This window comes from Dama dama, chromosome 10, assembly GCF_033118175.1.
Source record: "Dama dama isolate Ldn47 chromosome 10, ASM3311817v1, whole genome shotgun sequence".
Classification (NCBI taxonomy): Eukaryota; Metazoa; Chordata; class Mammalia; order Artiodactyla; family Cervidae; genus Dama; species Dama dama.
Window position 1 is genome coordinate 29,241,348 of NC_083690.1, and position 24,639 is coordinate 29,265,986.

General features: G+C 39.3%; 1 protein-coding gene across 1 annotated transcript in view; it reads left to right on the forward strand.

The window, feature by feature from the left end:
- LOC133063690 (S-adenosyl-L-methionine-dependent tRNA 4-demethylwyosine synthase TYW1) overlaps nt 1-24,068 on the forward strand; it is a 141,803-nt gene extending 117,735 nt beyond the window's left edge. The window contains exons 15-16 of the mRNA XM_061153363.1: nt 1,778-1,945; nt 20,791-24,068. Of these exons, the coding sequence (XP_061009346.1) occupies nt 1,778-1,945; nt 20,791-21,012 (390 nt within the window). The 3' untranslated portion in view covers nt 21,013-24,068. The remainder of the gene's footprint in view (nt 1-1,777; nt 1,946-20,790) is intronic.
- The last annotated feature ends 571 nt before the right edge of the window (nt 24,069-24,639 follow it).

The window sequence follows — 24,639 nt, forward strand, 5'->3', positions numbered from 1 at the left end:
CAGTGTAGTGTACAGTAGTCTTTGAACAGCCATCTGGAGTAGAGGGTTTTGCAGAACTCATCTGCATTTTTGGCCCCCTCCCAGCTCTGCCATCTGTAGGGTCACGATCACTCTGCTTTGCCCATTGTGAGCTTTTCGTTTAAAGTCTTTCTATCCCCTCCAGTCTGTGTATGTGTGTGTCTCAGAGAGAGCATCTTTTTAAATTTTAGTTATTCTCTACTTAGTAGCAGCATATCTAGACTATTCAAATCTTTTTTTCAAGTAAGTTTGATTTCTTAGGTATTTAGAGAGCCTACAAAGTTAAGATATTCCTTATTATTGAAAATTAGTCATTACTCGCTTATCACTATGTAACTTACCAGTCAAAGAAATTAATTATGGAACTTTTGGGTCTTAGATGCTTGGGCTGTCAGGTAGAATTCAAAAGAGTTAAAAATCAATTTATCTTAATGTGTTTGTACTGAATGAGAAAATCTCTGTAGGGGTAGATACATGTATATATCTACATGTATATATGTGTGTGTATATATATATATATGTATTTCTACAAATGTATTTTCATTTTGGCATGATTCTGTGTTTATATTGGGTTGGCCAAGAAGTTTGTTTGAGTTTTCCCATAACATGTGAAAAACTTGAACGAACTTTTTGGCCAACCCAATACACATCCACATACAAAATATACTACAAAGTGATCTCTTTAGAGAATAATTTGAAAGGATTCCCTATCTGACCCTTTACAGAAAGTTTACCAGCCTCAGGTTTCCCTGGTAGCTCAGTTGATAAAGAATCTGCCTGCAATGCAGGAGACCCCAGTTCCATTCCTGGGCCAGAAAGATCCACTGGAGAAGGCATAGGCTACCCACTCCAGTATTCTTGGGCTTCTCTTGTGGCTCAGCTGGTAAAGAATCCGCCTGCAGTGTGGGAGACCTGGGTTCAATCCCTGGGTTGGGAAGATCCCTTGGAGAAGGGAAAGGCTACCTACTCCAGTATTCTGGCCTGGAGAATTCCATGAAATGTATCGTCCATGGGGTTGCAAAGAGTTGGACACGACTGAGCAACTTTCACTTTCTTAGCAATCTCAAATCTAAACTATACTAGAAATGGGAGCTCATTTTATTTCCCCAGTCAGTAAATTATTCATTGAATTTTTGTGGGTGTCAGCTATGCCCTCATTATTATAATCCCATGACAGTCAGTCTCTTACACTGCATGAGTGAATCTGATTGGAAAGGCACACTATCAGGTGAAAAGTATCATCGTGAGTAGACTGTGCAGATGGCGATGTAGCAGAAAGCACAGGTACCCACGCCCCCAGCTTTGTCAGAGTGCAGAGAGCCGTGGCCTGGGAATCCCCATGCTATTTTTGTCACTTGCTACTTGTATGAGCTTCTAAGCCAATTTTATCATCTTTGTATTACTTTTTCTTCACTTTAAAATATAGATTGGATTGACTTGGATTGGTTTGAAAGTGTGTTAGTTGGCTCAGTCATGTACGGTTTCTTTATGACCCCATGAACTGTAGCCCGCCACGTTCCTCTGTCCATGGAATTCTCCATGCAAGAATGCTAGAGTGGGTAGCATTCCCTTCTCCAAGGGATCTCCCCAACCCAGGGATTGAACCCGGGTCTTCTGCATTGCAGGCAGATTCTTTACCGTCTGAGCCACCAGGGAAGCCCTGGATTGGTTTGTTGGATGACCTCTAGAAGCGTGTCTGGGTCTGAAGCTCTTAATCTGTGACATCTGAATAGGCCCATAACTGTCTCTGTTTCCACAGGGTGTTACCTACTGTGGAGAGAGTTCGGCGAGCAGTCTTACCATGGCCAACGTGCCCTGGCATGAGGAGGTGGTGCGCTTTGTCTGTGAGTTGGTGGATCTGATCCCTGACTATGAAATCGCTTGTGAACACGAGCATTCCAACTGTCTTCTAATAGCTCACAAGAAGGTAAGAACAGCTCAGGTATGCGTTCTTCCATCACCCTTGTCCTTCTTGCTCCCTTCTCTTTTCTCTTTATTTTTCCCCTCACCTTATTATAGTGAAATTCTACTTGTTGGCTACCTTTCCTATAATGAACTTTAAGAAAACCCTGAATTCTGTCTGTTGGACTCATAAACCCTCTTTTCTGTGTGAGATTGCTTCATTTTCAGCCCTCACTCAGGCACTTGAAGTGCCTTCTGGCTTGTAACTGGCGCATCCTGAGATACAAAACAAAACACCCTTGTAATAACCTCTAGTCCTTTACCCAGAATGACAAGGGAAAGCTAAAATAGTAAACAACCCTCATATGACGGTTTTTGACTGTCAAAAGAAATATTGAGGTGTTTATCAAATTTTAGATCACTTTGAATCCCGGCCTCTGCAGAAATATTTCTGGGACTTTGGTTTTCCTTTTTCCTCTTTAGTGTTTTTAGTACACAGAAAAAGTACCTAAATTTAATGTATTTTTTAAAGTAAATAATGCCTAGCAAAGGAAAAATTCAGTTTTTGCTAGAGGTAGGCTCTTAAAAAGAAAAAAATACCCAATCAGAAGTCCAGTGTTAGAGTAGCGTAGCAATCATACTGATATGCCCTTACTGAAATATTTATACAGAAATAATATAGTGTCTTGGGTTTGATTCAAAATGGTATTAGGTGAGAAGTATGTGGGTGTGTTGATGGGCTGAGGGCTTTTGAGGCTAACTGATGGATACATAGAGGCTCATTTTACTTCTCTGCTTAGTCTTCTGTTCATACTCTCCTTTTTTAAAAAAAAGTGGACATTGTTAAACCTTGAAAACATTATTCTAGATGCAAAATGGACACAAAAGGCCACATGATATATGATTCTGTTTATATGAAATGTCCAGACAGATCAATCCTTAGAGTCAGAACGTGGTTTAGTGGTTGATGGGGGCTGGGGGAAGAACAGGTCGGAAAGTAACTGCTAATAGGTATGGGATTTATTTTTGGGTTATGAAAATATTTTGGAATTACATAGTAGTGTTGCTTGCACAACTTTGTGGCTGTGTGAAAACCCACTGAATTGTATACTTTAAAAGTTGAATTTTATGGTTTGTGAATTATATCACAATAAGGATAAATTAATACCAAAAAGATTAAAGAATGGGCTTACCTTTTCTTATAAAAATGTTTTTTATGCGAGTCAAGTCAGGCTTCATTAATTCCAACACGAGTCTCACTTTTTCCTCCCTACAACCTAAGTGGCTTCCAGAGCAGCTTCATAGGTTAATGATATTTAATAATATTAGAAGTGCTCAATTAAAATGTCACTTGATCTAGGCTCAAACAAACAGGAGGTTAAAAGGCCCTCATGTCTTAGTTGCAGTGAGATTATCTATATCTGACCTAATGATCTGTCAAACTTAAATATTTAGACAGAAGAATGTGTTCTGGGAGTATCAGGGAACAAAGAAATAAAAGCCGCCTAGTATTTGAAATGTTCATTAACGTAGCTGCAAAGACAGTTAACTTACAAAGTAAATCTTAAAAAATTAAAGCCAAAAACCAGAATTTTATTTTCTAGCTTTTTAATCACTGTTTCTTTTTCAGGTAAGATAGTACCTTTAAAAAAATTACTTGATTGGAGGGGCAGTGCCCTGGAAATAGTTCTGACAATGGTGGCAAAGTTCTCTCTTCCTCCCTTAAGTCTGGTCTTCACACCATAGCCAAAGAAGTCTTTGTAGAGCGTAGATCTCTTACTGCCTTTGATTGACCTCCCATTGCTTTTAGTATGAAAATTAAAATCGTGTAATGTGGCCCCCAGCATCCTGAGTGATCAGTCTCTGTCTGCCTCTCCAGCTTCTTCTGGAACCCCTCTTCCTTCCCTTTCTGCACTTTTTTCCTTTTCTCAGCCATAGTAAGTCTTAGTTTTGCTCCAGGTAGGCTGGGAATTATATACTTTTTCTATTCTTTTAGTGGATGTACTAAAGATTACTATTAACATGCATTCTGTACATAATTATTTTGAACTGCTGTCCTATATTGCCTGATTGTTTTCTTCTCTCCTCCATTCAATTAAGCCTCTCTAAACTTCATCTCGAAACTGACACTAATAATACTGACTTTAGATGTTATTGTTAAGAATAAAGCTAATATATTTGAAGTACTCAGAAGGGAACCTAAAATAAAATCAGCAGTTCGTAAATAATAGTTGTTACTGATGCTTTTATTGGCCTGCGCCTATCCACAGGGAGCCCTCAGAAGATGGCCAAGCAAATTACTGAAATCTAGTGTGATAAATGCAATGACAGACATGGGTAGAAAGTACAGGCCAGACAGAAGAGAGAGTCTGAGATTGACCTTCATTGTTTTCTTTAATGTGTGTTGAATATCCAGACGTGTCAGGCACTGTGTTGACATAAAGATGAGTTTAAAGAAAAGATCCCTGCCTTTGAGAATGGTCTACCAAAAAAGACAAACATCTAAACAAATAAATGCCCGCAAATTATTTTAGATCAATGATGAAAGATTAGAATGGAGCCCAAAGGAGAGCATACTTGGGACTATGGTACTATCAGGAGAGATTTCACAGAGGAGTTGCTGTTTGATTGTGTCTTAAATGATGGCCAAAATGTGGTCCATGAGGAAGTGTGGAGCCCTGGCACATTGGAACAACTCCAAAGTAGTTTGGTGGGGCAGGAGATGAAGAGAAGGGCTAAAAGGAGCAGGGGTGATTTGGCAGGGGCAAGATCACTGATGGCATTGAATGATATCCTAAATGTGCTTTTTTCCATATGGTGTGGGCAGGCACCAAAGAGTTTTAAGTAGGGGAGTGACACAATCAGATTGGAATTGCAGAAAAATTTCTCTAGCAACATTATAAAGGATGAATAGCAAGACAGAGGAACCAGTTAAAACTGGTTGTGAAAGTCCAGCAGTCTGAGGGCTAAATGCTGAGGGTCTGAAACAAATTGGTGTGAAGGGGAAGAGTTGGGAGGAGGTGGTCTTGGGGAAGTACTGAGTGAGGGCTATTACATTAAAGAGTCTGCAGAGTCAAGCGTGACTCCCTGGTTTCTGACTTCGGTATGTGGGTGATAGTGACTGTGAACTTCACTGAGGTCGTACTGTTTGCATATTGCTTTTTATTGGTTTGTTCGGGGACCTAGGATAGGGAGTGGATAAGTTCACTGCAGTATCAGCAAGCAATTCCAGTAGAATATAGATATCAGATGATGGAGTCAACAAGTTGTGCTTAGAAAGCACGTCAGTGAGAGAGGTGGTCAAGGTGAGAACTCCAGTGTGCTCACCCTGAGGTGTCTGTACCCCAGCACAGAGCGCTCTCACTTTCTCTCTTTTTTTTTTTCCCATTTATTTTTATTAGTTGGAGGCTAATTATTTTACAATATTGTAGTGGTTTTGGCCATACATTGACATGAATCAGCCATGGATTTACATGTGTTCCCCTTCCCAATCCCCCCTCCCGCCTCCCTCTCCATCCCATCCCTCTGGGTCTTCCCAGTGCACCAGCCCTGAGCACTTGTCTCATGCATCCAACCTGGGCTGGTGATCTGTTTTATCCTTGATAGTATACTTGTTTCAATGCTATTCTCTCAGAACATCCCACCCTTGCCTTCTCCCACAGAGTCTAAAAGTCTGTTCTGTACATCTGTGTCTCTTTTTCTGTTTTGCATATAGGGTTATTATCATTTTTTTAAAATTCCATATGTATGCATTAATATACTGTATTGGTCTTTATCTTTCTGGCTTACTTCACTCTGTATAATGGGCTCCAGTTTCATCCATCTCATTAGAACTGATTCAAATGAATTCTTTTTAATGGCTGAGTAATATTCCATGGTGTATATGTACCACAGCTTCCTTATCCATTCATCTGCTGATGGGCATCTAGGTTGCTTCCATGTCCTGGCTATTATAAACAGTGCTGTGATGAACATTTGGGTACATGTGTCTCTTTCAGATCTGATTTCCTTGGTGTGTATGCCCAGGAGTGGGATTGCTGGGTCATATGGTAGTTCTGTTTCTAGTTTTTTAAGGAATCTCCACACTCTTCTCCATAGTGGCTGTACTAGTTTGCATTCCCACCAACAGTGTAAGAGGGCTCCCTTTTCTCCACACCCTCTCCAGCATTTATTGCTTGTAGACTTTTGGATAGCAGCCACTCTGACTGGCGTGTAATGATACCTCATTGAGGTTTTGATTTGCATTTCTCTGACAATGAGTGATGTTGAGCATCTTTTCATGTGTTTGTTAGCCATCTGTATGTCTTCTTTGGAGAAATGTCTGTTTAGTTCTTTGGCCCATTTTTTGATTGGGTCATTTATTTTTCTGGAATTGAGCTGCAGGAGTTGCTTGTATATTTTTGAGATTAATCCTTTGTCTGTTTCTTCATTTGCTATTATTTTCTCCCATTCTGAAGGCTTTCTTTTCACCTTGCTTATAGTTTCCTTTGTTGTGCAAAATCTTTTAAGTTTAATTAGGTCCCATTTGTTTATTTTTGCTTTTATTTCCAATATTCTAGGAGGTGGATCATAGAGGATCTTGCTGTGATTTATGTCGGAGAGTGTTTTGCCTATGTTCTCCTCTAGGAGTTTTATAGTTTCTGGTCTTACATTTAGATCTTTAATCCATTTTGAGTTTATTTTTGTGTATGGTGTTAGAAGGTGTTCTAGTTTCATTCTTTTACAAGTGGTTGACCAGTTTTCCCAGCACCACTTGTTAAAGAGGTTGTCTTTTTTCCATTGTATATCCTTGCCTCCTTTGTCGAAGATAAGGTGTCCATAGGTTCGTGGATTTATCTCTGGGCTTTCTATTCTGTTCCATTGATCTATATTTCTGTCTTTGTGCCAGTACCATACTGTCTTGATGACTGTGGCTTTGTAGTAGAGCCTGAAGTCAGGCAGGTTGATTCCTCCAGTTCCATTCTTCTTTCTCAAGATTGCTTTGGCTATTTGAGGTTTTTTGTATTTCCATACAAATGGTGAAATTATTTGTTCTAGTTCTGTGAAGAATACTGTTGGTAGCTTGATAGGGGCTGCATTGAATCTATAGATTGCTTTGGGTAGTATACTCATTTTCACAATATTGATTCTTCCAATCCATGAACACGGTATATTTCTCCAGCTATTTGTGTCCTCTTTGATTTCTTTCATCAGTGTTTCATAGTTTTCTATGTATAGGTCTTTTGTTTCTTTAGGTAGATATACTCCTAAGTATTTTATTCTTTTTGTTGCAATGGTGAATTGTATTGTTTCCTTAATTTCTCTTTCTGTTTTCTCATTGTTAGTGTATAGGAATGCAAGGGATTTCTGTGTGTTAATTTTATATCCTGCAACTTTACTATACTCATTGATTAGCTCTAGTAATTTTCTGGTCACTTTCTCGTTCATAGTTCCCTAGTGCCTCAGTAACTTCTCCACAAGAACCATAGGTTGAAAGAAAGAACCAACAGTTCCATCTATTAGGACATAATTGAAAGAAACGTAGCATAACCTAATGTTGAAACTGTGAACTCTCTCATGCTACTGGTTGATGTGGTACCCAGCAGATATCCAGTATCACTGCCCTTCCCTCCAGAGTTTAAAATATTCCAGTGAGTATTCTGCACTCATGTTTTGCAAGCCACCACTCTAAGGAAACAACACAGACACCCATCCAAAGGGAAATAGAAATCTCATTTGGATTGTTCCCCATTATGTATTTATTTTTTGGTGCTTCTTTTCTTTTACATTGTTGGTATTGAAGTGTGCAGACCTCATAATTTTCCAATTACTTCCTATTCTCTGTTCTTAGGGTAGTGCCTAGTGTAAGAGATGAAAGTATAACTTCTTATGAAGTAGCCACTTTTCACACTTGTTGGAGTGGCTCTTTCTTTTGACTTACAAGCTGGGAAGGGTCACTTGAAACCAGAAAGGTCAGAATCATCAACAGCTGTTTATCATTCCCTGTTTTCTCAGCAGAGTGCTCCGTTTCTGTTTGTAATCCTAGGGCTTCAGAACAGGAGGATAAGCTGCAGTTGCATTGCTGTTGTTTTACTGTAATACCAGAAGACAGCCAGAGAAGAGATTGGAATATCATGTCCTTTTATTTTGAAATGATTACAGATTCATGGAAAACTGCAAAAATAGTCCAGAAACACTCATGTACCTGTTACCTGCTTTACCCTGGCGATATAAATATCTCTCATGAGTAAAGGACATTGTCACAACCAGGAAACAGACAACAGCCAACTAGGAAATAGACATGAATGCAATCAGCAAACCTTATTCTGATTTCACCAGTTTTCAACACCTTCATTTGTGTTGTTTTCAAGACAAATTCATTTGCCATTTTATCACATGTAGATTCACCTAATCACCACCACCATCAAGTTACAAAACTAGTCTGTTGCCACAAAGATCCTTATACCCCTTTTGAGTCCAACCTACCCTCCATCCCCAACTACCTATAAGCCCTGCCAACCACTAACCTGTTTTCTATCTTTATAATTTTATGATCTTGGGAATCACATATAAATAAAATCATGAAAATGTGACTTTTTGAGATCAACATTTTCACTCATCATAATACCCTTGAGTTCCATGTGACTCACTGCACATGTTAGTAGTTTATTCCTTTTTTATTGCTGAGTAACATTCCATGGTAAGGATGATGTACCATGGTTTGTTCAACCATTTAACTGTTAAAGGTTTTTCCCTGTTTTGGGCTATTACCATTTCAGCTGCTTTGAACATTCTTGTATAGGTTTTTGTGTAGACATAAGTTTTTGTTTCTCAGGGTTAAATGCACAGGAATGTAATTTCTAGGTCATATAGTTAGTGTATGTTGTAGGTTTTCTTTAAAAAAAAAAAAAAGTCAAACTATTTTATAGACTGGCTGTATGTTATTTTACAGGTTTCCCAAGTGGCTCAGTGGTAAAGAACCTGTCTGCTAAGCAGGAGATGCAGGTTTGATCCCTGGGTTGGCAATATGCCCTGGAGGAGGAAATGACAACCCACTCCAGTACTCTTGCCTGGGAAATCCTGTGGGCAGAGGAGCCTGGCGGGCTACAGTCCATGAAGTCATAAGATTCGGACACAATTTAGTAACTAAACAACAACAAAATGCTGTTTTCCATTTCTGCCAGCCGTGCATGAAAAATCCAGATTTTTTGCATTCTACCCAGCACCTAGTATTGTCATTTTTTAGGTTAGCTGTTCTAACAGGTTTGTCATGATCTCACTGGATCTTAATTATTGACATCATGAACATGATATGTCTCTAAATATAGACCTTTGATTTTGTTAAAAATTTATAGTTTTTAGAATGTACGTCCTGTACTTTGTTAGATTTATGTAAAGAAAGTGAAAGTTGCTCAGTCCTGTCCGACTCTTTGCAACCCCATGGACAATACAGTCCATGGAATTCTCCAGGCCAGAATACTGGAGTGGGTAGCCTTTTCCTTCTCCAGGGGATCTTCCCAACCCAGGGATCGAACCCAGATTCTCCACATTGCAGGCGGATTCTTTACCAGCTGAACCACAAGGGAAGCCCAAGAATACTGGAGTGGGTAGTATATTCCTTCTCCAGCAGATCTTCCTGACCCAGGAATCAAACTGGAGTCTGCTGCACTGCAGGTGAATTCTTTGCCAAATGAGCTATCAGGGAAGCCCTAGATTTATACCTAAGTATTTTTCTGTTTTAGCAATTATAAATGGTATTATGTTTTTAATTTCAGTTGCACATGTTGATTGAATTCTGTAGAAATAGGATTAATTTTATAACCCTAGCCAATCTGCCTTCTTATCTCTACCTTTCAGCGTCTTCTTATATTTGTTTTATATATAATATCTAGGGGTTCTAGCTATAGAAATACAGTTCTCATCTGGAACCAGAAGTCTTATGACTACACAGTTTTGACATTTATACTTTTTATTTTACTATCTCCCCAGTGAATAGTAATATCAGTACACCTGGCACTATTTGTTATTAGATTATTTCCATGTAAACTCACTTTCTTTTCTTATCTTTAAAGTGTCACCCAGTGTGGTTGCACAGCTGTGTCTGTTGTGTTACTGGAAGATTTTTTTCTGAAACTTGTATGAAAAGATCTTTTTCTAATCTTAATCAGATCCCATCAAATCCCATTTAATAACTAGGCTAGCAATTTACAGATGAATGCCTTTTTAAGGGTACTAAAAGCAGAGTTATAACCAAAAGACAAACAAAGGAAAGAAATGGAAAAAAGGACAAAAACAAAATCCACAAAACAAATCATTTAGTCTACAAATAATTTAGAGTGGGCACTGACAATTCAACATCCTCATTGTTTATGTTGCCAGCTCCCAGTTTATTATTTCTCCGCTGTAGTTTTGAAACACGTGACATCTTACAGAGTATGTAGGAGAAAAGCCTAAACATTTATTTGATTTTAATGGCCTTTACAATCAAGTCCTTTCAGCTTCATTTCATGCCTACTCCTGGGGCCTTGACAAGGCACTGCCATATTATTTCCTTCCTCTTATCTGTTTGCCCAACTAAGGTTTCTCTACTGCTAGACCTCCTCTCCTTATCTCACTTCACCTGGTGAACTTCTGCTCTTTAAAACTATAAAACAAACCTCCTTGGGGACCACTTCTTTCAGAGCTGTGTGCCCATCTATAATGCTGTTTTCTCTAAGAAGCCAAGGTTCCTGAACTCAAGGACTGTCATTCCCAGCACTTCCTAGAGTACTTAGGTTCTTAGTGTTTGTTTAGTGAATTAGCAAACTCTTTACCTTCATTTTCTCTCCTTATTCATCATCTTGCCTTCTGAAATCAGAGATACTGTCCCATCTTCCTTGCTAATTTTGGTACCTATTTCCCTTCTTCCTTATCATTTATATACTGACTCAGTCATTCAATGAGTATTCTACCGAGTTTGCTATTTTATAGGTCATCAGTAACCTGCTAGTTGTTAAATCCAGTTGTTTTCCGTTTACCATTATTTTTTTTCCTGCAGCAGGAAATTGATGCCCTCTTGTATTTTTGAAAGTCTCTCCTGCCTGCTTGACTGTACTTTTCTGATTCTAGTAAAGTTGGCTAGTAAAAATATGAACATTGCCAGAAAGTGCAGCATTTCTTTCTTTACCAGTTTCAAAAATTTGAAATTCTCTCTGAGCCAGGAAAGCTCAAAATATAAGGTGAATCTTTAAAAAAAAAAGAAGAAAAAAAATCTAGAGTGATCCCAAGCACTGGTTGACTGTAAATAGATGACCTTTCAAGATCCTGCATTAAATTTGTAAGATTTTCACAACATGAAATAGCCTCTAGAGAGTCTGTTATAATTTGTACCCTGCCCATTCCCAGAATACTCTGTGGTCATTTGCAGTGCAGTGATCTTGTCGCTGCCATATGTTCCACTACATGCAAAGACTTTTTTTAAAAATTCTACTAGTGGAATTTTTTTAAATGGATGATTATTTTTTAATATCTTTATAGAACAGTTTTATCATTTAGAAGCAATGTTTAGGCTAAACATAAAGGAGTTTCTGCTATTGATAAGAAGTTGCTTCTTAAACTAGGTGGAAGAATAGGTGGGTACTTCATAAAGTTGAGTGAATGTCTCTGACTTTGAACAAAGGGAAGATAAAAAAGACTCACATTAAGATCAGTATGTCAGCATATGCTGGTTCCAGAGTTGAGCTGGAGAGACACAGAGAGGACTATAATTTCCCACAGGAGATCATTGGCAGGAGGAGGGTCAACCTGGCTGTGTGCTTTGGAAGGGTCAAGAGGGCTCAGCTGGAATAAGGAGGCACAGTCAGCCCTACGTTTCTGGGTTTCCAGCCTCACAACTTAAATGTACCCATGATCCTGTCAGTCTGCAAACTAGTAAGACCATGATGAGTCCAATACACTTTGACCATTTTAGTTCAGAAACTGTGAAGTTCTTTCAGCATATTGGCAATACCCCATTAGAGTGGATCACTGCCTATGAAAACCAAGTGGTGGGTTGTATGCACGGCTTGCAAATCTACATAGCATTGCTTTAAAACTAATTCTTAATTGTTTTAAAGAACAGGCTTTGTATTTTAGTAGTTCGAAATTTACAGAAAAATTGAGAAGATAGCACAGAGAGCTATTATATACCCTGAATTTGCCTATTATTAACATCTTATATTGGTATAGAACACATGTATTACAATCAGTGAACTAATACTGACACATCGTTATTAACTGAAGTCCATAGTTTAGATTTTCTTAGGTTTTACTTAATGTGCTTCTGTCCTAGGATCCCATCCAGGATAACACATTACATTTAGTTGTCATGTTTCTTTATATATACCCCTTGGCTATGGCAGTTTCTCAGACTTTCTTTAATTTGATGACCTTGGCAACTTTGAGGAGTACTCATGAGTATTTTGCAGGATGCACCACTACTGAAATGTGTCCAGTGTTTTTCTCATAAGACTTGCATTGTAGGTTTTTAGGAGGAAGATCACAGAAGTAAAGTGCCATTTTTATCACATCATGTCAAGCTCCCTTGATTTTGACCTTGATCCGCAAGCTGTGGTAGTGTTTGTGAGGTTTCTCCACTGTAAAATTACTCCTCCCTCTCCTTTTCTATAGGAAAACTATTCTTTCCCCTCTCTCCTTTGGAAGGAAGCCTATGTTCAGCCCGTATCAAAGGAGTGAAAGTTAAATATATGCACAAATTATTTGGAATTCTTCTACATAGGTTTGTCTTTTCTTCCTACTTATTAATTTATTCAATCTGATTTTTTTATATCACTATAGACTCGTGGGTACTTATTTTGTAACTTTGGGTTGTTATCCAATTCAGCTTAATTACTTTTGCCCACCTTGTTCTAGCTTTGGCCACTAGTAGTTCTTTTAGTTGGTTCCAATGTTTCTTTTATCTCCATTAATGTGTGTGTTTGGGGGGGCGGTGTGGGGCGTGAGGGGTGGTGGGGTGGGGAGGGAGTTTTTGTTCATTTTGATCACTTTCCTTTCTGGTGCTTCAGGAAACTTCAGGCTCATCTTGTATATTTCCTGCCTCAGTCCCAGAGTCAGCCATTTTTCTCAGGAGCTGTGGCTTCTTTTCTTGGAGAGTGGTGCTAGAAATCAGAAGGTGAAGGTTTGCTCATTGTTTGGAATGTTGTTTGTTTTAGGCCCTCTTAGATGACAGAGCAAGGAAATATATATGTATATATATGTATACACTAACTTTTGTATATACACATGTAGGAAACTATTTCTATATGTACCTTTTGTGTCTGTATTCAGCTGAATGTACTGTTGTCTCAAACTCTTAATACCATATAACTCATTCTGGTGTCCTCTTCCTGCATATTTGTAAATTCACACCTCCAAGAGCGAGAATCTAATGCTAGCTCCTATTATCAGTCAGCTGTTTACTTAATTGTTCAATTTCAGTAGACGTATACGGCAGTAACAAAATTTTTAACCCTAGCATACAATGTTTGTATGTAGAGTCTTTTGCCTTTAGTCTTACGGGCTCCACTTATTTTCAGAATTACTTAGGTCAGTACCCTTTCCACTCCCTTCCCTTCACTGAAGTTGTTTCACTAATTTGTAATTTAGTTAAATGCTCTTGTCACAGTCTGTACCTCTTCCTGGTTTCCCCTGACCTCCTAAATGATTTTTTAAACTTAAACCACATACTTTAAGATTCAGTATTTATGCTATAAAGTCCTATAGGTTTTGAAAAGCACATATTACCATGAAAATATGATTGAACGTCTTTTCTTATGCTTGTTTGTCATCTTATACCTTTGGATAGGTGGTCAGATCTTTTGCCCATTTTTAAATTTGGCTAGTTGTTTTGTTATTGTTGAATTTTAAGAGTTTTTAAAATGTATTTTGAATATAAGTCATTTATCAGATATGTTTTGCAAATATTTTCTCCCAGTCTACATAACTTGACTCTTCATTCTCATAACTGTACCTTTCTCAGAACAAATGTTTCTCATTTTAATAAAGTCCAGCTTATCAGTTTTTCTTTTATGGTTCACGTGATCAGCAAATAGAGACAATTTTACTTCCTCCTTTCCAATTTTGACACCTTTTATTTTTTTCTTGCCTGATTGCTCTGCCTAGGACTTCTGGTTCTGTACTGAGTAGAGTGGTGAGAATAAGCATCCTTGTTTTGTTCCTGATCTTAGCAGAAGCGCTTTCTGCCTTTTGCCATTGATTATAGGCTTGCCTGGTATGGCCTTTATTATGTTGAAATATGTTTCTTCTCTTCCTAATTTGCTAAGAGTTTTTTTCATGAATGAATGTTGAATTTTATCAGATGCTTTTTTCTGTGTCTTTTGAGATGGTCTTAACAACTTTCAAATGTATCTTAGACCTAAACATAAAATATAACACTGTGAAATTTCTAGAAGATAACAAAGGGGATTATTCCCTTCCTCCCTTCCTCTCTCTTCTTTTGTGTGTTCATTTTCAAAACCACTCGTTATGGCTACTGTAGCCCCCATGTAGCTCAAGCTAACTTGATTGAATCAAGCCAACGCGACTTGATTCAATCTCAAGTGCCAAATTCTCAAGAGAAGTCTTGCCTATGTATAAAATTGTATCATCTCTGAAGAGATAATTTTACTTCTTCATTTCTTGTTTGGATACATTTTTTCCTTTTTCTTGCCTAATTGCTCTGTCTAGTACTTTTATATATGTCTGCCTATTGATCTAATTGATTTATTGTGTTGATCAAATTCTTTTTTAAAAAAATTAATTATATTTATTTTTAGCTGTGCTGGGTCTTTGTTGTGGCATGTGGGCTTTCTCTAGTTGTGGCAAGCAGTGGCTACTCTCTGGTTGCAGTGCACAGGCTTCTCGTTGCGGTGGCTTCTCTTGGGTAGCATGGGCTCTAGGACATGGGCTCAGTAGTTGTGCACAGACTTAGTTGCCTTGCAGCAACTTGTGGAATCTTCCTAGACCAGGGATTGAACCTACGTCCCCTGCATTGGCAGGTGGATTCTTAATCGTTGTATTACCAGGGAAGTCCAAGTCCTTTGTTTCTGTAGTTATCATTTGGTTGGTTGTTCTGTACACTATTGAGTATGAGATATTAAAGTCCCCAACTATTACTGTAGAACTGTCTATTCCTTCCTTCAATTCTGCCAATATCTGCTTCATATATTTTGATGATCTGTGATTAGGTACATAAATGTTTGTAATTGTTACATTGTCTTGCTATATTGAACCTTTTACTGATATATAATGTCTTTGTCTCCTGTAACCTTTTTGATTTGATCTATTTTGTGTGATATTAGTATAGCCACTTCTACTTCCTTTTGGTTACTGTTGGCATGGAATAGCATTTTTCATCCTTTGCCTTCCAGCCTACTTGTGTCCTTGGATATAAAGTAAAGCTCTTGTAAACAGCATATAGTTGGGTTATGGGTTTTTTAAATCCATTTCTCCAATCTCTTGTTTTTTGATTGGAGAGTTTAATCCATTTACACCTCTGATCAGAAGCAGCAGTTAATGGTCAGAAGACTGATATCCAGTGTTTGAAGGACAGAGACCTCAATGCCCATTCTGTCTCCCACAGGTTGCATGCAGGCTGCTCCACAGCTGCCTGCTGTGGGTGGGTGGGGCCTGTCTAAACTGAAATTGACTGAAATTAGCTGCAATTTACAGTCCAAACTTTCCCCTCAAACTTACAAACTTTCAATAGACTTCAGAGTTCCTAAATAGTTATGTCAGACAAGATTCTGCCAGTACAATTTTTGTCTGGGTTGAGAGAAGTATTCTTAATGCTTCCTACGCCACCATCTTCCCTGAATCCTGTACTCTCATGTTTTAAAAGTTTATACTTAGTTTAATTCTGAAACTAATTGACATTGCTGCACCCCTTCAACATAATACAAGGAGTTACTAGTACTCTCCCCTGCAGTTAATGCATATATTGATGAATCCATGTAAATCCTATTTGCAGCCTAATTTTTACTCCTGGGTGTGGTTTCCTTCTTGATGACATAAGTGGTAAACTTAGTCTTTTTTCCCTCTGAAACATCTTTATTTCATTTTGCCCTTGCATGAGGTATTTCCTTTCAGCACTTTAAAAATGTCATTTTGTTGTCTTCCAGCATAATCTTTCCATTATCTTGTAGCATCTTTCACCATCAGTGAGCTGTCTGGTGTCATTCCTTAGTATCTGCTGATAAACTCAACAACCAGTAACATTTATTAAGGTCACTTTGATTACACTATGCATGCATTAATTCATTGACTCCTTACAAAAATCTTATGAGTCATGCTATTTTTCCTCATATTCCAAAGGAAGAATCTCAGGCTAAGAAAGTACAAATCTTGGCCAAGCACAAATAGGGCACAGTTAGAATTCAATTCCATATCTTTCAAAATACAAAGCCTACTTTTTAAAAAAATTATTTATTTTTGGCTGTGTCAGGTCCTGGTTGCATCAGGAGTGATCTTCATTGTGGCACACAGGCTCCCCAGTTATGGCGCGTGGGCTCAGAATTGTATCATACAGGCTTAGTTGACCCATGGCATGTGAGATCTTAGTTCCACGATCAGGGATTGAACCCCCATCCCCTGCACTCGAAGGTGGATTCTTAACCGCTGGACCATCTGAGAAGTCCCACAAAGCCTACTTTGGACCACTATATCATGCTGTCTCTCAAATGCCACAGAGCAGTCAGAACGAGGGTGGGGAAACGGAAGGGTCCCTGGGAAACAAGGTGTGGATTCCCATCCCCCACTCATCAGGCACCATCTCCTCCAAGATCATCATCACTGAAAAAGATTTTGCCGAATCTGAGGCCCTGTAAGTAATTAAGCACTGATCACAGAGGCCTCCCTCTTGGATGTATTATAAGCCTGCAGTCTGTAAAGGGAGGGGATGAAGAGCTGTCACCTCCCACACCTTCCCCTCTTGGAATAAGAAGGGAACCGTATGTCTCCATTAGGGTTTAGTGCAGTGTTTTCCTAACAAAACCTACTGACTGAATATTTCCTCCTCTGTGTTACATGTGGAACTCATTCTTATCGGAGCCCTGAGTGTTCTGGGTAATTACTTTCAGAAGAATGTCAGAGAAAATTGGCAATTTGGTGACACTACCTAGAGGACTTAGTGCTACTCCAGCAGAATGGGGGATTAAGATGAAAACTCCAGAAACTGAGTTTCCAGATAAAAATGTTTTAATTCCCCTTGGATAGATCTAGAAATCAGTTACATTGTAGTTTTACCTCCCCAAACTGTTCCCCAGGCAGCTGTGCCATGAAAGTGCTGCTTATCACCGGTAAGCTCTGAGGAAGATGGCCCAGCATCTCACTGTGGCAGGCAAGTCAGGTCACTTTGAAGCCTGTCTTTGGGATCTTGGCTTCCTCTTACCCAGAGAACAGACAATGCATTTGTAGCTACAACAGGTGAAAACAGAACTCGTAACTCTGGGAAATTCAGAAAGCATTGATGTAGCACCCTTTGGTGTGTGTTGCAAAATCACTTCTCCCTCTAACTACCCTGGACTCCCTCTGCTCCTCTGGCAGAGCCCCCTTCCATCCTTCAAGCAGTGCTTTTCTAGTTGTTTGGTTCCTGAGTATTACTGTATGTTTGGAGGAGCCAACTAGAAAATAATTGATACTGAAATCACATAAAAGCCCTTCTGAAGAAGTGTGAAAATGAAAGTGGTATGTGTGATTCTTATTTTTGTATCATTGTACTTTGTTCTCTGTATGTGAACTTTGAGGTGAGTTTATTTGTAATTCTGCATAGATTTGCCTCTTTCCTTACTGTTGGATTTGAAGAACTCTTGAAACTGGGTGACCTCATGTCCCTGAATACTTAACCTTAAATTTTGTGATTTGAGGTTTCATTCCTCTATTTAGGCAGCTCTGTCTTTCGGCTTTATTTGTGTGCCAGTCATACTAAAATTTGCCCTTTTAGCTTCTGCCTTTTGCGTGGAACACTTTGACTTTGTCTGAGCTATTATTCAATGTGATTATTCTCAGATTGTTTTGAGAAGGGGTATGTGTCATGCAGTTTTGTCTTAGGACTCTTATGGCTCAATGTTAATTTAAGAGTGACCTGCCGTTATAGACTGAAGGTTTATGTCCCTTGAAAATTCCTGTGTTGAAGTCCTAAGTGTGGCCTTATTTGAGATGGAGTCTCTAAGGAAGCAGTGAAGGTTAAATGAGGTCATAAGGGTGAGTCCCTGGTCTGGTGGGTTGGTGTCTTTATTAGTGGAGACACCAGAGCACCCCCACCCCAACCCCCTCCCATGGAACCTTGGTGGAGTAGATGACATGTGGAACCTTAGTGAGAAGGGGGCTATCTGCTGGAACTTTCACCTTAGAATTCTAGCATCCAGAACTATGAGGAAATAAATTTTTATGATTTAGGACACCCAGTCTGTGTTATTTTGTTACACAGCCAGGCAAACTAATACACTCAACCTTTTGTTACATTTACTTGATCTTCTAGTTTGTTTTCTTAGACATTGGCAATGTAAGAAGAGTTGTCAGTTGTCAGATGTTAGGTTATAATTGTCATATCCTTGCAACTCATTTCTTCCTTTTTAAGACCTGGTAAAGTTTTATAGTTAGAAGAGACCATATCTTCAAACTGTAATAGGAGTTAGGAAATCAGTGCAGTAGGTTGCAGCTGGCAGTTTTTTAAATGAAATACATTGCCTATGGTTTTATGAAAGTTGTATTTCCAGAGTATGTGTGTGTGACTGTGTGTACTAGATCAAGATATAAAATGTGTTTCTTACTGTAGGTTGTGGCAAAAGATTTTAAATCTGTTGCTCTAATCTAAGATAATCTTTTAGATGCTCTTAAAATATCCGTGGCAGGTGATTATTGCTAGAATTTGAAGGAAAAGGAGGACCAGGATTGTGGACTCTGAGGGTTCAGAATTCTGACCTAGAGGTCTGAACCCCAAAAGGGAAAGATACAGGGCAGAGGAGAATAAGTTAGGTATATTCATGAAACCAGTAGTCTTGGGAGGGTGAGGATGGGTGGGGTGACTACAAAGGCCAGTATAATGTGCTCTTGTTGGACGAGTTCAGGGTACAGTGAGGTTCTGTGGCAGAGGACTGTCATGGTCATCCAAAGGGATTCAGGAGGACTTCGCAGAGCAAAGGACGTTTATGAAGAGACTTGGTTGTTTAGTCACTAAGTCATGTCTAACTTGTGAGACTCCATGGACTGTAGCCCACCAGGCTCCTCTGTCCATGGGATTTCCCAGGCAGGATTACTGGAGTGGGTTGCCATTTCCTTCTACAGGGGATCTTCCCAACCCAGGGATTGAACCCGAATCTCCTGCATTACAGGCAGATTCTTTACTGCTGAGCCACCAGGGAAGCCAGCTTGAGTCTTAAGTCGGCGTTAATTAGACAGACAGAACAGCATGGGGGTCACATGAGGGGGTAGGTAGCTCATTGAACAGCTTCCAGTGGAGATTAGATATTTAGACCATATGTCCTAGGTAGCAGGGCTCCCTTCTGCTGTAAACATAGTCATCTCAGGCAGTCTGCAGAAGCTGGCAGCAGCCAAAACTGGACTCAGACAATCAATCAGCTGGCAGACTGTTGCCGAGTCCTAGAAGCGAGGACCTGCCTTAGGGCAGTGCCAGGATGTGGCTGTGCAAATGCAGCGAAGGAAGAATCAATGAGGCCTGACCGTGTTTGGGGTGTAAGAGGCCAGGGAAGGGAGGGGCACCTTTGGCTCATTTTGGGTTTCAGCACCCAGGGAAAACAGTCATTACTTTCCTAGCAGTAGAGAACATTCAAGAGCAGTCAGCCTTGGGAGGGAAAGTGATGGGGAGATATGGATCTTACATCTTGAGTTGTAGAATTCATAGAGCTCTTAGGGCAGCTTTTCAAGGAATGGCCTTATTAGAAGAGCATTTCTCATGGTTCATAGGTAAAGTTTTCCATTTGTTTGGCTTTTTTTGTTTTCTTTAGAAAGCCCCCAACTGTTGGGTAAAATATTAGATGTTATTTAAATTCAGCAGGTTTTATTATTCTAAATCCAGGAAGCTATATATTTTCAATATTTTTCTCAGCTAGAACATGAAATTGTTACTTACCTTGACTCATAATCAGGTTTTTAAAAGAGAAGGTGGCAAAACAAGGATTTGTCTGTTTATAAATCAGGTATCAGTGTATTATACATTTACATGATGAAATGCCAGGTGGTTGCTTTGAATTAAAAGCCTTCGCAATTCAATTTTTACTTCCTTCAGAGCCTCCTCAACACACTCTGTTTTCTTTATTCGTGGTCATTATTCTACAGTGACTTTTGAGAAGCAGTTTCTTAGAAAGAGTACAAATTGGATTATTCCTCTTTATTGAATTGAAATTCTTAACTAGGCTTTCCATTAATGAACTATGGTATCCATGTTAGGCGAAAAAGGCTAGTTGGATTCATTAAAGTAGTGTTTCGGAATTGGAGTCATCAATGAAAGTTTCCCTAACAACTCAAGCAAAATTTAGTAACAACCATGAAAATTCATACGAGGGAAAAAGTGGCAACAAGAGGAATTTGAATTACACATGATAATGCCAAAAAATTTCATTAATCTTCTTTCAGTGATACTGCTCAAGATAAACTTGACTTTCAGTTTTGGGATGTATTCTTTATTTAGTGATTGGGTCTTCCAGGCCCAGGATGGCAGTGGTCCTAAGGAAAAAGAAACTCCCCTTTGACTGTTTATAGAACATTCTGCTTTGATATGGAACCGTGTCTGGAGCGTGAAAGAATTTTCTTTAACATGATAAGGAGAAAAGATCAGGCTCGTTTTTGATGTTCTGATACTTACTTGACCGTCTTTACAGCTATTTTCAGTTCTGACCTGACTCCTTTTTTTCTTGCTAGTTTAAGATTGGCAGAGAATGGTGGACATGGATCGATTACAGCCGCTTCCAGGAGCTTATTCAGGAATATGAAGATAGTGGCGGATCAAAAACTTTCAGCGCAAAGGATTATATGGCCAAAACGCCTCACTGGGCCTTATTTGGTGCCAACGAAAGAGGCTTTGATCCCAAGGATACCAGATATCAGAGAAAGAACAAATCAAAGGATATTTCTGGATGTTGAGATCGTCTGAATTTAGGATACCGAAGGACACGAACCGATGGCAACAGAAGGTTCTCAGACTCCACTGTGATTTTTTTCCAAGGACAGGTTACGCAAATAATATTTCACATAGAGAAGGGTGTGAGGCAGAACACGGGGATGCAAGTCATGTCCCAAGGCTCAGGAGAGAGCAGCCACACTGGAGTGCCTGGGAGTTGGCCTCACCGTCTCTTTCCAGAATTCAGTCCCTTTTCTGAATTTACTTCTGAAAGAAAACCATCTTGACGGGCAAGTCCATGAGCATGATTAGTTTTGAATTACAACTAGGAGGACTCGCTGGGATGCCATCCATGGGAGTGTTGTACAGTGTGAATTTCTGTTTCTCTTCCCTCATCATGGGCTGTTGGTCTTCTGTCGATTGTACTACCTTGAGGTCCACGTGTCTGCTCACTGTGAGATCTCCATCCCTTTCTTACGTCTGATGATAACACCTCCTGAAAGTAATTTAAATTGTCATCATTCTCAATTACTTTAAATACCACATAGATTTCTTTGAAGTTTTGCTTACTTCCAAGCCTTTAGAAATTGAATCAGATCTAAAACTGTACTAGATTTCATTGTTCCCGTACAGATTGCCAGAGAAGGTAGCATGTGAGCTGGAGTAGAGTAAAATCTTCTGTAAGGGGAATTGTCATGTGATGTCACTGGATAGTTAGTCTCACACACTGTGAAACTAGTACAGTTTGCTTTTGCTTTGAAAAGTCAGCGTGTAAACTCATCACTACCCTTCTCGAAGGTTTCCGTCTTCTTTCACTCTTGTGCCCTCGCTACTTCCTGCCGTGTTTTTTTTTAAGGCTCAATTTTTTTTTCTAGTTGAAAACATCACTAAATACTCAGTGATTTTTTACAGTATTAGTTATTTTAAAAATTCCTTTATCCTAAAAATCTAATAAATATCTTTTGTAAAGACTTGGACCACACATTTTCTTTTGAGAGCTTATTTTAAAGATGCTTCTAGTCCTGTGTCTCTAAGCCCCATCAGACCCACCCCCCCTCCCCGCACCCATATATTCTCCCTGTATCCTCTGCTGAACTTCATTATGATATAATCTACCTACTCATTTAGTTGAAAACCGGGCACTGTATTTATATCTGAGTGATAGAGTCAAAACATGTCTCTCTGTTGTGCCATACGGTGAAATCTGATGTTCTTCGTCAGCCCACCACATCCTCACATCCCATGTTCCGTTAACTCCTGAGACAGACAAGGGACGGGAGTGATCCAGGCCAGTGAGGCAAGATCTCAGTGCAGCTCGGATGTGTTAGTGGTCATTGAGCAGAGATGGAAGATCACTGTGAAGTAGAGCAGCGCCATGTGGTCAGCGCTCATGCTGGGGGGCACACAGATTGGCTATTGTCTGTGACAGTCAGCTGAGCACACAGCTCTTGGAAACACTTCAGGGGCTACTGTGAGGAGCAGGGCAGGTGGCAGGGCCTGTTTGACTTTGGACTGTCCCTCAGCCTCCTTTTCAGCCGGGCACTTCTGCTTTTATTTTTTCATGCATTGAGGTTCTGCTCACAATTTAATTTGAACGAACATATTGTTGCTGCAAAGGGAAAACATACAACAAACCTCTCACCTCCTGAATGAACCCTCCTGATGCCATTAGCTTTAAGTACATAAATGAGCAGTTTTTCTCCCTCTGCCGTCCAGGAAGTGTTTGCTTTATATTTTTAAAAGATAGCATGGCATATTAATCCTGGTTCACAGACACAGCAGAGAAATTTAAATGCCTAGGGGAAAAAAATACAGTAGAATCCGTGTGAAAAAAATTCAGTGTTTGCTGAGCAGTATTCGAGTAGAAAAGATGGGAAGTTTGAATGTTCTTAGAAGGTAAGCTGCTTAGAAAATAGCATTCTAGATGTCCAGTGGAAGTTCTTGTTGGAGTTTGAGCCAATGATTCCTACATTCTGCTGAAAAAAACAGCCAATAAAAATAGTTACAAAATTCTAGAAAAATCATTATTCAAGGAAAGTCCCTTTGCAAGATATTAAATCATGTTGTCTAAATAATTAAAACAACATGAAACAAGAAGTCAACTTCCAAAATGACAGAGTAAGAACCTCAGTGAACTCACTCTCCCTCGTTAAAACAGTGAAAATACGGGCAAAAAAACTAAAACCAGTGAACTGTAGCGTGTGCGCTTACTCATTCATATCCGACTCTTTGTGACCCCAAGGACTGTAGCCCACCAGGCTCCTCTGTCCATGGGATTTTCCAGACAAGAATACTGGAGTGGGTTGCCATTTCCTCCTCCAGGGAATCTTTCAGACCCAGGGATCAAACCTGTGTTTCCTGCATTGGCAGGTGGATTCTTTACCACTGCACTACCTGGGAAGCCCATGAATTGTAGAATTCTTGACAGTTTAACCAAAGCTTCACCATGAGCTGAAAATCATCTGTTAAGAGAAACTACTGAACCTCAATGAAAATTAACAGTTTACTTCTCATCAGAAAGCATAGAGGCCAGAAGACAGTGGGATGATGTCTTTAAAAAGCTGGAAGAAAAGACTTCCTACCAGAAATTCTATATCTAGCTAGATTTTCCTTCAAAATTAAAGAAGAAATTAAGACATTTCCAGATAAGCATGAAGTAAGAATTCATCACCAGCAGACCTGCCTACAAGGAGGAGTCCTCAGGCCTTAACAAATGTATGTTAGCCACTAACTTGAAACCATGCGAAGAAAGAGCATTGGTGAAAGTACCTATGTAAGTTTTATAAAAGACAATATAAGTGTATTTTTGTTTGTAACTCTCCTGTCTGTTTTATAAGACAACTGTGTAAAGCAGTATTTATAAAAACTGGGTTAATGGACTTAGAATGTATAAAGATGTAATTTGTATGACAGTCATAGCACAAGAGGAGTGTGGGGGGGAACCAAGGTATACTGGAGCAAGTCTTGATTACCCACTTTTGAAATTGAGTATGTTTCCAAAATGAATTGTTTTAAGATGCTAATTGTAATCTCTAGAATGGCCATAAGAATAAATTTTAAAAATTACAGAAAAAAATTTTTTTTTGCTTCCAGTTTCAATGTGTGGATTTTTAACCCTCACACCAAACAATTTTCCAGTACCAGCTTCAGCTTAATTCTGACATTGTCTGCCTGGAGGTAGCATCAGATCCCACAGATTAAGTGCCCAGCCCCCCAGCTTCAGATGCCAATCATCCACTTTGTCACCTGTGCTTCTGATCAGCTGGAAGCACAAGTATAAACTGGAGGTTCCCTTGGGTTTGATTAATGTGCTAGAGCAGCTCACAGAATTCAGAGCAACATTTTACTTACTAGATTACTGATTTATTAAAAAAGGATATAACTCAGAAACAGCCAGATGGAAGAGATACACAGGGCAAGGAATGTGGGAAGGAAGACAGGGCTTCCATGCCTTCTGCAGGCACACCACTCTCTCCAAGTCTCCATTTGAACACCAATCTGGAAGCTCTCCAAACCCAGTTATTTTAGGGTTTTATATAGAGGTTTTATTACCTTATCATGGTTGGTTACATCATTGGCCATTGGTGATTGACCTTGATCTCCAGCCCTTCTCCCCTCTCTGGAGGTCCAGGCATGGGTCTGAAAGTCCC